The following is a 12,675-nucleotide window of genomic DNA, read 5'->3' on the forward strand; positions in this document are numbered from 1 at the left end:
AGTTGGGAGCATGAAATTGTCCAAATGTCTTGGTATGCTGAAGCATTAAGAGTTCCTTTTACTGGAACTAAGGGGCCAAGCCCAACCCCTGAAAAACAACCCCACACCATAATCCCCCCTCCACCAAACTTTACACTTGGCACAATGCAGTCAGGCAAGTACCGCTCTCCTGGCAACCGCCAAACCCAGACTCGTACATTGCATTGCCAGACAGAGAAGCGTGATTCGTCACGTCTCCACTGCTCTAGAGTCCAGTGGCGGTGTGCTTTACACCACTGCATCCGACGCTTTGCATTGCACTTGGTGATATAAGGCTTGGATGCAGCTGCTCGGCCATGGAAACCCATGCCATGAAGCTCTTTACGCACTGTTCTTGAGCTAATCTGAAGGCCACATGAAGTTTGGAGGTCTGTAGCTATTGACTCTGCAGAAAGTTTGCGACTTCTGCACACTGTGCGCCTCAGCATGCACTGACCCTGCTCTGTGACTTTACGTGGCCTACCACTTCATGGCTGAGTTGCTGTTGTTCCCAATTGCTTCCACTTTGTTGTGATACCACTAACAGTTGACCGTGGTATATTTAGTAGTGAGGAAATTTCACGAATGGACTTATTGTACAGTTTGCAACCTATCACGGTACCACGCTTGAATTCACTGAGCTCCTGAGAGCGACCCATTCTTTCACAAATGTTTGTAGAAGCAGTCTGCATGCCTGGGTGCTTGATTTTATACACCTGTAGCCATGGAAGTGATTGGAACACCTGAATTCAATGATTTATAGGGGTGTCCCAATACTTTTGGCAATATAGTGTATATTAAAAAATTTATAAAAATGCCAAAAATTACATTTTTATTAAACAACAACAACAAAAATGTAAAAATTGGTGAGGCGTCTTGAATGCCCAGGTATTATCCTTAGGGTCAGTGTTTACCTTTTTGCCATTTTATTAATGGAAGAGGAGTACCAGAGGCCTGACATTCTAGAATGGCATCTTCACCAGCAATGACCATCACTACCTGCTGTACCACTGAGATGCTTGGAGGCTCTGAGAGAACAACAAGAGAGAAAGGAATTAAATCTAGCATTTGTGTTAAAGGTGTTGTACTGTATGTCATTTTTTCTATTACCACACATAAATTGTCCTTACTACTTGACAGATATCATTTAAATATCTGTCTCTGGTTATGTTCAGAATTGATTATTAGCTACTAGCTACCTACTAAAAAAGTGCACAGTATGCAGTATATACTGCATAATGCTTAAAATAGTAAGTGAAGCAGTAAGCATTATTCTATTATAAACATTTAAAACAGAAATATGCTACATTTTTGTCACATGACCCCATCAGGTTGCTTTCCAAATCCAAAAACATTTTGTATTTTTAATCTAATTTTGTTGAAAAATGTATAAACGTTGGGCAGTCCAAATAATGAGTCAAGAAAAGACTTTAAAAATCAAAACTGATATAACTTCTGGTTCATCCATTAAAACTTTCTTTCTTTTAAAGAAATTAATACTTTTATTCAGCAAGGACGCATTCAATTAGTCAAAAATGACACATTTTTAATGATACAAAAGATTTCAGTTTTAAAAAATGCTGTTCTTATGAACTTTCTAAAAGTCTAAAAGTCCTGAAAAAGTATTTGTCACAGCTTCCACAAAAAAAAAAAAAAAAAAAAATTAAGCATCACATTTCCAACATTGATAATAATAATAAGAAATGTCTCTTGAGGACCAATCTGATTTCTGAAGGATCATGTGACAGTCAAGACGTAATGGCTGCTGAAAATTCAGTTTAGTTTAGTTTGGTTTGGTTTGATTTGCCTTTGATTTCCCTGCTGAAAAAATCCAACATTAATTCCATACTGGTCCAGGCTGATTTATGCTGGTTAGAGCTGGTATAGTGCTGGTCTAGCTGGTGGACCAACATAGTCATGCTGTTCTCAAGCAAGCAAGCAAGACTGAGCTGATGTAAGTGATCCACCAGCACTCCCGCTTCCCAAGCTGGGAACCAGCAAACCAGCATCCCATGCTGGAACCAGCATGCAAAACATACTTTATGCTGGTGACCAGCCATGCTGTATTTTTCAGCAGGGTTAAGTATGACATTCTGTGGCTTGACAAAATTCCACGGAAAGACTAAGTGCCAAACAGTTCAACAGAAGCAGCTATAGATCTTTTTGGTATATTATATTTGATATGCCTGCCAACACCTGCAATCTCATTTAGTTTTAATGCATGCTGTCATGTCACTATAAAAGTTATTGTCAGTTATATATTCAATCTCTAACTCAAAATGACAAAATTATATGAGAACGGTTTACTATGCACAATAATTTCCATCAACAGAGCCACTGACTCCAGCACCTGCATAACTGACGGTAACAGACTGAGAGGCAGTGCCAGCCTCGTTGGTGGCCAGGCACGTATAGTTCCCAGCATCCTCAGGGACAGCTCCTCTGATTGTCAGCATGCCAGACTCAGAGATGCTCATTCTGAAAGCACAGCCAGTGTTATATTAACCTAAGACTGCTGATGTAATGATTATATTACAGAGACCATTGTGTTTAACGCTTTTCAAACTGAACAGTATTTTCTTTCCATCAAACTGACTTCTGACTGATCACAGCATCGATGCCCGATTTATTCTGATGTCAAATCTCAGACTGTTAATGGTTTGCGGTCAGCTTATTCAAACAGAATTAAATATAAATGATCCATTTTAGGAAAGTAGATAAAAATAGCCATCTCAAACTGTGTGTGTAGATGTATAGTGACAAGAGGGAGGGGGAGCTGGTTGACTACCGATGGTGGTTGAACAGAAAGATGTTGCCATGGCTCCAGAAAATCTTTGGAGGAGGGGATCCAGATGCCGAACAGGAGATGCGGACTTCTGCACCCAGAGAGAAGCTTTGTGTCTGAGGAGAGACAACCACAGATGGGGCCTCTGTAAAGGAAACAGAAATAAACTGTGAATCATCCTGTACTTAAAGGGATAGTTTGTCCAAAAATGAACATTCTGTCATTATTCATGTCACTCCAAATCAAACCCATTTGCTGTTGTCTTTTTCCATGGAACATAAAAGAATTTTTTTAAAGAATATTTTTTTTCATAGTATGATGAATGATGTGCACCATTCAGAATTTAATTGAGATGCCTTCAAAAAAGATCATCCAAAAATCCATCAAAACGCCTCAAGTTTATAGACTTTACTGGTAGATAGATAGATAGATAGATATAGATAGATAGATAAACCACACAGGTTTGGAGTGGCATGAGGTAATGAGTAAATAATTTTTAGTGAACTATTTCCTACACACTACTTGGCACAAAACCTTTCAGACTGCAGACATGGCAAAATGGATAATGAAAACTCCACACGCTATATAATTGTATAATAATGGTGGAAGTCTAACTGCACATGTTGAAATTTTGCTCACAGCTAGATACACTTCATCGATTTGTTCAGTTATTTGTCTCCAAAAGGAACCGCCAATCTAATATCACATTAATCTTGCTTATTTGAAACATGCAGGGCTCAATCTTGCTGGCTGTGTAGAACTTGCGCTGTGGTTTGGAGGGTTGTAATGGAAAACACATGACAGTAGGACTCATGAGGGCGCAGGAGCAGAGTGTTTGACCAGGTGGTGCAGAATACCTAGGACCACCAGCCATACGACAGCCTGACTCTCTCCATGGGCATTTGTGGCTCTGCACTGGTAAGGTCCAGCATCCTGGCTGCGAACCAAGTTGATCTCCAGAGAGGAATTGGCCAGTACTTTCACCCTTCCTGAGTGGGATGATAAAGCACTACCAGCCCGATACCAGGTCAGATTGTGCCGCACAGAGCCTTGAACCTGGCAGGACAGCACTGCCACTGTGCCCGGGGATGAAGTCACATTCACGGGAGGATGCAGAACGGGAGGGGGCTCTACATTAAGAGAAACGATGATTTAAAGGAGACATTAAAATACAATATATGTGAGGCAACAAATCTCTCAGTTTAATGTTACCATAGTAGTCAAAACAAGACTTTTTGGCTGTGACTTACAATTCCATTGCAAAAAGCTTTTCTCATTTACAATTTCCTTTAATTCTGGAGATCACACCCTCCTTAGCAAGCTGAAGCCTTGTTTATACTTTCACACGACTCTCTGCAGACTGTGCACTCAGTTCACGATGCTTAAGAGGCATTTATACTTGACATGTTCCACACTGAACTATTCTCCACAACAACAGACAGTAGTGTACAGAAAATATTTGCTTAACCAGCAAGAAACAGCTGTTAGATGTAGTAATTTTACATTGTTTTTACATTTTATATTAACCTAGCCAGAAAAAAAAAAAAAAAAAGAAAACGTCATGTTCCCAGTGAACATTAACCTAGCCAGGGAGAAAAAAAAAAATGTTTTTCAAAGAGTGGACAAAACAACAAATACACGTATATAATTTGACTTTGTCTCTGGTTCTCAACTCTTACATTTACAATGATTTTATTACTTTTATATTTATATCACATACATATTTAATATATTATATAATAAGCATTTTATGTTTAATATTCATTTTACATATTTAATATTTAATAATACATATTTAATAATACATCTATTTATTTATTTTATATTAATAACTTTGTTCAATATTTATTTCACATATTTAATATTTCACATACACTTATATGTATAATAATAATAATTATTAAACCAATTTACATTTTATTTTATTTATTTTCTGACATTATGGCATGTAAAACAGCTGCATTTAGCTGTAACCTAAATTTTTTTTTAAATAAAAATAATCAAACCTTTAAAATAAAATGTTTAGTCACTTTTATTCATTGTACAAAATGGAGGTGGACAAATGCAAATCTTTTTACCCCCTTAACCAATAACACTGAAGTCGGCAATGTGGATGAAGAATAAATTTAATTCAAGATTATTATATATCTCTGAAAACAAAAAAATCTTATTGTCTTACACAACGTTAGTTCTATATAATTGTGTCTTGTTTAGATATTTTACTGGAAAACAAGATTACAAAAAACAAAGTTTTTCACAGAAAGGGATTGTGTTGCAAAGGTACAAAAATCCAGTGGTGTGTGATGGTCTGAAATGGAGCATTGTGAAGCACTGCATGATGGCACTTTTGGCACGAGGGTGCTTGTGCAGATGTGTGAAGTATAAACCAGGTTTGAGAGTGTGGGTGTGAATACAAGACTGAGTATAGTGCAGAAGAAATTATGTAAAGTGTGTGTATCCATGCAATACCTCTAACAGTGAGTTGCGTGAGAGCTCGTCCCATGCCTGCAGTGCTCTGAGCCACACATTCATATGCTCCCTCATCATTGCCTGAAGCATGTGGAATTTCCCATGATGCTTTAACTGAAGACCTTCAATTACAAAAAATTAGCAGGTTTAAGTGATGAGTCCAAAAGTGCAGCCTTTGATCACAAACATGCATTTAGCCAACACAGAAATTCACTTTACGCACAAGAGTGAGGTAAAGAATGGAAAGAATTACTCTGAAAATATAGTGTTACAGATTACAAATGATATGAACATATTCAAGCACACACAGATGGCAGCAGGTGAAAGGAAGGAAGAAAAAAGATAGTCTGATGTCACTAACAACTAGCTTGCACAGAATACCTTTCATTATAAGTCAATATTATTTCATGTTCAAAACATAATTCAAAACAGAGTGCCCTTTATAGAAATTTTTCATGATGACTTTCTTTTGTGCAATACACACAACCCCTGCTGTTCATATTCATTCCAAGATTGATATGTCAGTGAAAGCTAACAAATCCTTCTTGGGCTAGGTTTGAATTTCGACTGTAAATGAATGCCCCGTGTCAGCACACGGTATCAAACGGAGCAAAAAAATTGTCCAGCAGATGTTCACTTTAACATCTGCTCCATTATGTTTACGTAAGGCCATATCACAGGAGAGAATGCCTGCAAAAGTGTTTGTACATGTTTGGGTTCAGAGATATAGAGAAGAAGGAGATATGCGAGAAAGAGAAAGGGGAGAGATGAAGAAATATACAGATTGGGAAGTGTGGGAGACAAAAAGTGCCAAAAAGTTTTTTTTTCAAAAACGGTTTCAAGAGTGACTTTTTCCTTTTAAAATGAATGGTCTGAAAGGAGGTGCTTAGTCTTTACAAAATGTCAACCCCAAGAGGTCATACTGCATTTTATGACAGCTTTTTTAATTTTCACTTAATCTGAGGTTTGCAATTGTTGTTCCAATGTTCCAATTATTCCAATATTTGGAACTCACCTTAATACAATTAAGAAAAAAATACAGTTTAAATTAGTGGTTTTGTTATTTTCCAGCAATAATTACTAATTGAAAAAAAAAAATGTTTTACTACAACAAATATTAGTTCAACGGATTATGACAAAATTATGGCACTGTTTTATGATTTTGATTGTTAGCTCAGGAAGATCAAGACCTCTGAGGCTGGCCAGGACAAAAATACAAGGAGGGATAGGAGGGATACAGACATTTGATGTGCAAAAAAAAAAAAACAGCAAAAAAAAAAAAGATAATATTTGACAAGAGCCTTACTCATAGGTTCTTTCCTCTCCTATTGTTCTTCCGCCTTTGGTGAATCTCAGTTTATAGGGCAGGTCACTCTCCACAGAGCAGTCAATCGTAGCAGGCTGCATGTAGAACCCTCTTATCACAGTGGGCATATTCACCAATGGAGGCTCTGTGGGGTGAGAAGAGGCCAATGGTTAAACTGGATCATCACAGCTGGGTTAACAACAACACAACATGAACAATGTCATCTTAAGAAACAAAACAAAAATAAAAAAGTATTTATAGTGTTTAAACTGTTCAGTTCAAACTCAGTCCAGTGGATTTTGAATGCAACTTCAATGCAAATAAAACAAAACAAAAATAAAAAGTATTAAATAAAAAAGTATTTATTCAGTGTTTTATAGCAAAATGAATGTATAAATACTTTTTACTTTTTTACACAGATACATACAGGAGCGTTTGAAAGCAGGCGTCTAACAGCAGATATATTAGGGATCTTCTGATAGACACCTGCTTTCAAACACTCCTGTAAGCGCTCGATGAAGAGCGTCAAAGATGAAGAAAATGCTAGAGGGAAATGCTGGTATCGTCACATTTTTAAATTTTAGTACCAAATTGGTACTGAAGTCGGTACTTTTGAAAACACTATTATGCAGTGTTTAAACTGTTCAGAGTTCAAACAGAGTCTAGTGGATTTTGAATGCAACTTGAATGCAAACAAAACAAAACAAAGCAAAGCAAAGCAAATCAAAGCAAAATAAAAAAAAGTATTTATACAGTGTTTAAACTGTTCAAAGTTCAAAGTGAGTACAGTGGATTTTGAATGCAACTTGAATGCAAACAAAACAAAACAAAAATAAAAAAGATTTATACAGTGTAAACTGTTCAAAGTTTAAACTGAGCCCAGTGGATTTTGAATGCAACTTGAATGCAAACAAAACAAAACAAAAGCAAAGCAAAGCAACGCAAAGCAAAGAAGAGCAAAGAAGAGCAAAGAAGAGCAAAGCAAAGCAAAACAAAACAAAAAAAGTATTTATACAGTGTTTAAACTGTTCAAAGTTCAAAGTGAGTCAAGTGGATTTTGAATGCAACTTGAATGCAAACAAAACAAAACAAAAAACAAAACAAAAATAAAAAAGTTTTATACAGTTTAAACTGTTCAAAGTTCAAACTGAGTCCAGTGGATTTTGAATGCAACTTGAATGCAAACAAAACAAAGCAAAGCAAAACAAGCAAAACAAAACAAAACAAAACAAAAAAAGGTATTTATACAGTGTTTAAACTGTTCAAAGTTCAAAGTGAGTCAAGTGGATTTTGAATGCAACTTGAATGCAAACAAAAGCAAAACAAAACAAAGCAAAAATAAAAAAAGAATTAAAAAATTTGCATGTTGGAATAGACTCACCTGGGATGATGTTGGTATATGACACACTAGACAGTCTCTGAAAATTGTAGCCTTCTCCATCATTTCCAGACACTTTGAGGAAGAAGCTCTGAGAGGGTGTGCGAAACTGCGGGATGCTCCAAATACCTCCTGAGCCTCCATCGCCAGGCAAAGGCACAGGAATGGTACGCAACGAGCGGCCCCCTAGAGATACTAACTCCATATTGGTAACCAGACCAGGAGGCTTCAGACCTGAGCACTTCAGCATCACATGAGCTGGAACACCTGGAGGAAAATGCGATATATTTGATCTGTTATTCTTTATACAGTTAAGGCAAGTTCAGCCATGAGCAAGTTCTAGCACAAACTGAGTAATACCCTTTTTCCATCAAAATGTGGCTGGAGCAATTATTTAACATTTTAAAAGTAATGAATAATAATAATAAATAATCATTAATTGAATAAAAGCTATCACTCCAGAACCCATCAGTGGAAAAGGGCTATGTACCCACATGGTGATGTAGTAATACCTTTAATAGGTCTCTCTCTAGTCCTGCTGAACTCTGTGACAGGTACACTAGAGAAACCTGCCCTGAAGTCCAGGTTGCTCACACCTGTTACTCTAAGTGTGTGTCTCCCACTGCATCCCACCTAGACAAGAGAAAAAGCAGGTTTCAATCACTGACATTTTTCAGAAGGATCTGTTGCGTATCTGTTACCTAAATATCAAATATGCTCTAGCATCACTGTTCGAAGCTCTTATGTGTTACCTTTAATGTCCATGGTCCAGGTCGAGGGTTCTTCAGATTGACCACTCGTGCTGAGTTTGGGATGTTGAGCAGCTCTGTTAGACCCTGCCTCTCTCCAACTATACGGCCTGTAATTATTCAGATAACATTTTAAAAAAGTTTGGTAATTGCGGTCCTTTGCAAAGCACAATAATTTATACTCCTTTTAAGTGAGAAGGCATAAACAAGCATTCAATACAAAACAATAGCATGTTCCTACCAAGAGGGTCTCTGAGCTCAATTTGAGGTGCTGGACCACTTAATGATACAGTGACTTCTTTTAAACTAGGGTCAAAGGGCACCTCCCACTGCGTCTCCTGGGCAGTTTCATGGTCAGATGAAAGAAGGTGGACCTTCATGGCTTGGACAGTTTCCTCAACCCATTTAAGAACCTAAACAAAATAAATTAATTTTCAAACTGTTCTCCAAAAGTAGAACATGTAAAAAAAGAAAATAACATTATTTAACATAAAATGTTATTTGTGGAAGGGCACGAAGGACAGCTTTGGTCTCCATTCACTTACACTGTATGGAAAAAGCAGCTTAAACATTCCCCTAAATATCTTCTTTTGTGTTCTACATAAGAAAGAAAGTCACGTCTATGACCAAAAGCTCTGACATGAAACCATTCAAAGACGTGAAATGCAGGCAAGGTAGGATCCCAGTGACCTCATCCCTGTCCGTGCAGACTGTCTCATAGAGGTATGTCACAAGCAGATCCTTATTAAACAGTGAGGAAATGAGATCAGATCATCTATCAGATAGAGAATCCAAACTATTCCTGGACTGACAAGCTATAAATTTCTCAAAGAGCATCACAGACAGTAAAGGACTGCTGTTCACCCTAGACAATAACAGAAGATCACAGGAGATATATATTTACAGTACATGGCAAAAAGTACAGGTAATGCATTAGTCATCCTGAAACCATTCCAGATGAGACAAGCAGTATCAAAAATAGACTTGGAGGGCTTAAAAAGAAAGTTCTGTCATCATTTACTAATGCTAATGCCCTTCCAACCCTGTTTTCATGGACCACAAACAAACAAAAAAGCAACATAAAAGTATCATACAAATGGTCCATATATGCTTATAAAGTCATATGATAGCTTTGTGTTGAAGAACCTACTCAAATGAAGTCTTTATTCACTAATAGTCTTCTTAGCAAGTGAGCAGTTAAAGGTGCAGCAGGTGATCTGGGAAAGACGTTAGCCTGCTAGTATTGAAAGCATAAGATCCCACCCTCCCTGCAAATCGCCATCTAAAGCCACGCCTCCTCCAAAATACATGACCGCACACACACACAGCTACTCACAAGAGACCGTGTTAAACTACCTCATGTCTCAAAACACGTAACATTACAATAATAATGAACGTAAACAACTTAGAGAGCTTTTACCTGACTGCTGCAGATTCATTTCGGTGTTGACAATGTTGACATGGACGACAGAACATTCATTTTTGAGTTAACTATCCCTTTAACCTCATTCATTTTGAATACTGACAGGTGCTCATGATTAAAAAAACAGATGTGCACCAGGAGGTGATGAGATTTGTTTAGTCTGTAATGTGAATTTAGGTCCATTTTCTGACTGAACAACTGTATGAAGTGACTTGTGGTCTGTTGTTGAATTTAACACCAACTTTATGTCCCTCAGTGGATAATTTGCCATGGGATTTTACTAGGTACACATTAATTAAAGATCATTGTCGTGGAGACTTTGATAAAAGAAATGGAGATGAGGGTGTTTTTACAGCAGCTTATTAGCACAAAGAGAGCATAAGACAAACAACTAAAGGAAACTGTTTCCTCAGTTATTATTTTTAGATTTTAGCCATTAACTCCTTTAGAGGCAGCTGTGTGTATTTGTTCTGACCTTTTTGCATTGAGTACAGACATAATGGCTGCTCTGTGTCCATAACACTGAACGAAAACATCACTTCAGTAAGCCCACGAGAATGACGCTTATTTAACACATCTTTATACATTTAGGAATGAGAGAGAAAATTGGAGCCAGTGTAGCCTTTGATAATTTCATTACTCAGATTCTCCCATATTTCTTTCTCTCTAGATCTCTCTCATTCTCTTTGGCTGCAGACGGCAGCTGGTTCCTTTCGGAGTTTACAACTGGAAACAGCTGTAATGAGTGCCACATGTGCAACTATCCCCCACAGAGCAGCAAAAAGCTCACCAATGACCTACATCTGCCTCAAACCAGTGTCTGTTTCAGTGGATGCCTCATGGGAGCTCGGAAGATTAAACTAGTAATAGGTAATAGACAAAAAGACCACAGCGGAGGAATATAAGGTCAACTATGCTCAGATAACGGTCTAAGGTTTGAAAGGTACCCTCGAAAGGGGGCATAATAGCCAAAAGGATCCTGAAAGCAAATCCAGTGTGACGAACCTCAATGGGAGGCAACAGACTGGCTTCCTCTGGAAGTTGAACTGTCATGTTTCAAAGATTAGTTGTGGAGGAGTGTTGGTCGGGAAGCAGAGATGTGAAAAGGATGTGGAGGTCAGCTGAGGATCAGCCGAATTCCAGCTTAGCACCCACACTGTTTGAATAACTGATGGTTTAAAGGGACAGTTCAAATAAAAAGAAATAATAAAATTACCCAAAAGTCTTCAATTACTCACACTCATGTGTTTCCAAACCTGAATGACTTGTTCTTCCGTGGAACACAAGAGGAGAAACATTCAAGAATCAGCTCATATCCATATAATGAAAGTGAATGGGGACTCAAGACTGTCAAGCTCCAAAATGGCAAAAAAGCACCATAAAAGTATCATAAAAAGTAGTCCATGTGAATCATGCGATATGATCCTAGTTTTCTGAAGCCATGTGTGAGAAAAATACCAGAAATTTAAGTTGATTTTTATTATTTTGAAGTCCCCATTCACTTCAAAGGGTTAGTTCACCCCAAAAAATGAAATTTCTGTCATTAATTACTCACCCTCATGTCGTTCCAAACCCGCAAGACCTTCGTTCATCTTCAGAACACAAATTAAAATATTTTTGATGAAATCCGAGAGTTTTTTTTTTTTTATCTCCCATAGAAAGCAATGAAATGACCACATTCAAGGTCCAGAGAAGTAGTAAAGATATCGTTAAAATAGTCAACGTGACTACAGTGGTTCAACCTTAATGTTATGAAGCGATGAGAATACTTTTTGTGCGCAAACACAAAACAAAAATCACAACTTTATTTAACAATTTTTCCACTTCCCGGTCAGTCTCCTACGCAGTTGATGCAAAAAAAAAACTCTCGGATTTCATCAAAAATTCGTGTTCCGAAGTAATTAATGACAAAAAATTCATTTTTGGGTGAACTAACCCTTTAATTACATGGTAAAGAGCAGCCAGTACATTCATCAACATTTCTCCTTTTGTGCTCTACAGAAGAAAGAAAGTCTTACAGGTTTAGAATGACATGAGGTTGAGTAAACGATGACAGAATTTTAGTTTTTGGGTCTGCCCCTTTAATGCTCTACTGGAAATAAAATGTAGTATAGGGACCCAGAAAACACACATACAAGAAAAAGAGTGCCTTTGATGCACTGTAACTTGCTTTAGATAAAAGTACCTGGCAAATGCGTTAATGTAGGGACCAAGAAAATTAAATTCTTGAACTATAAGTTCCGATGGTTTTCATTTTATCTATTCACTGGAGAATGTCTAACACTTGCTTGTCTTTTCCTGTGACACCAAAGCAAGGGGTTAATACATTTGTCTCATCTCCCAAAGGTGGCCCACGAAGGTTCTCCATATTACAGACTAAGACTTTAGTCACCTACGACAAAAACAGAGCAGGAGATCCAGACTAGACTGGATCTAGTTACACTTGCTCAGACACTCTTGTTGTTAGGTCTATCAGATTGAAAACACCTGTGGGCAATGTCCATATGCTGGTTTAAGTGATGCTGAACCACTTTGACTGTGAATGTG

At 37.5% G+C, this 12,675-nt stretch overlaps 1 protein-coding gene across 1 annotated transcript in view; it reads right to left on the reverse strand.

The window, feature by feature from the left end:
* Positions 1-12,675, reverse strand: part of hmcn2 (hemicentin 2) — an 84,043-nt gene that overhangs the window by 59,297 nt on the left and 12,071 nt on the right. Inside the window, 10 exon segments of the mRNA XM_051904154.1 lie at positions 933-1,046; positions 2,369-2,496; positions 2,807-2,948; positions 3,661-3,933; positions 5,273-5,394; positions 6,579-6,723; positions 7,960-8,223; positions 8,469-8,589; positions 8,709-8,815; positions 8,947-9,118. Coding sequence (XP_051760114.1) covers positions 933-1,046; positions 2,369-2,496; positions 2,807-2,948; positions 3,661-3,933; positions 5,273-5,394; positions 6,579-6,723; positions 7,960-8,223; positions 8,469-8,589; positions 8,709-8,815; positions 8,947-9,118 — 1,588 coding nt within the window.

This window comes from Ctenopharyngodon idella, chromosome 8, assembly GCF_019924925.1.
Source record: "Ctenopharyngodon idella isolate HZGC_01 chromosome 8, HZGC01, whole genome shotgun sequence".
NCBI lineage: Eukaryota > Metazoa > Chordata > Actinopteri > Cypriniformes > Xenocyprididae > Ctenopharyngodon > Ctenopharyngodon idella.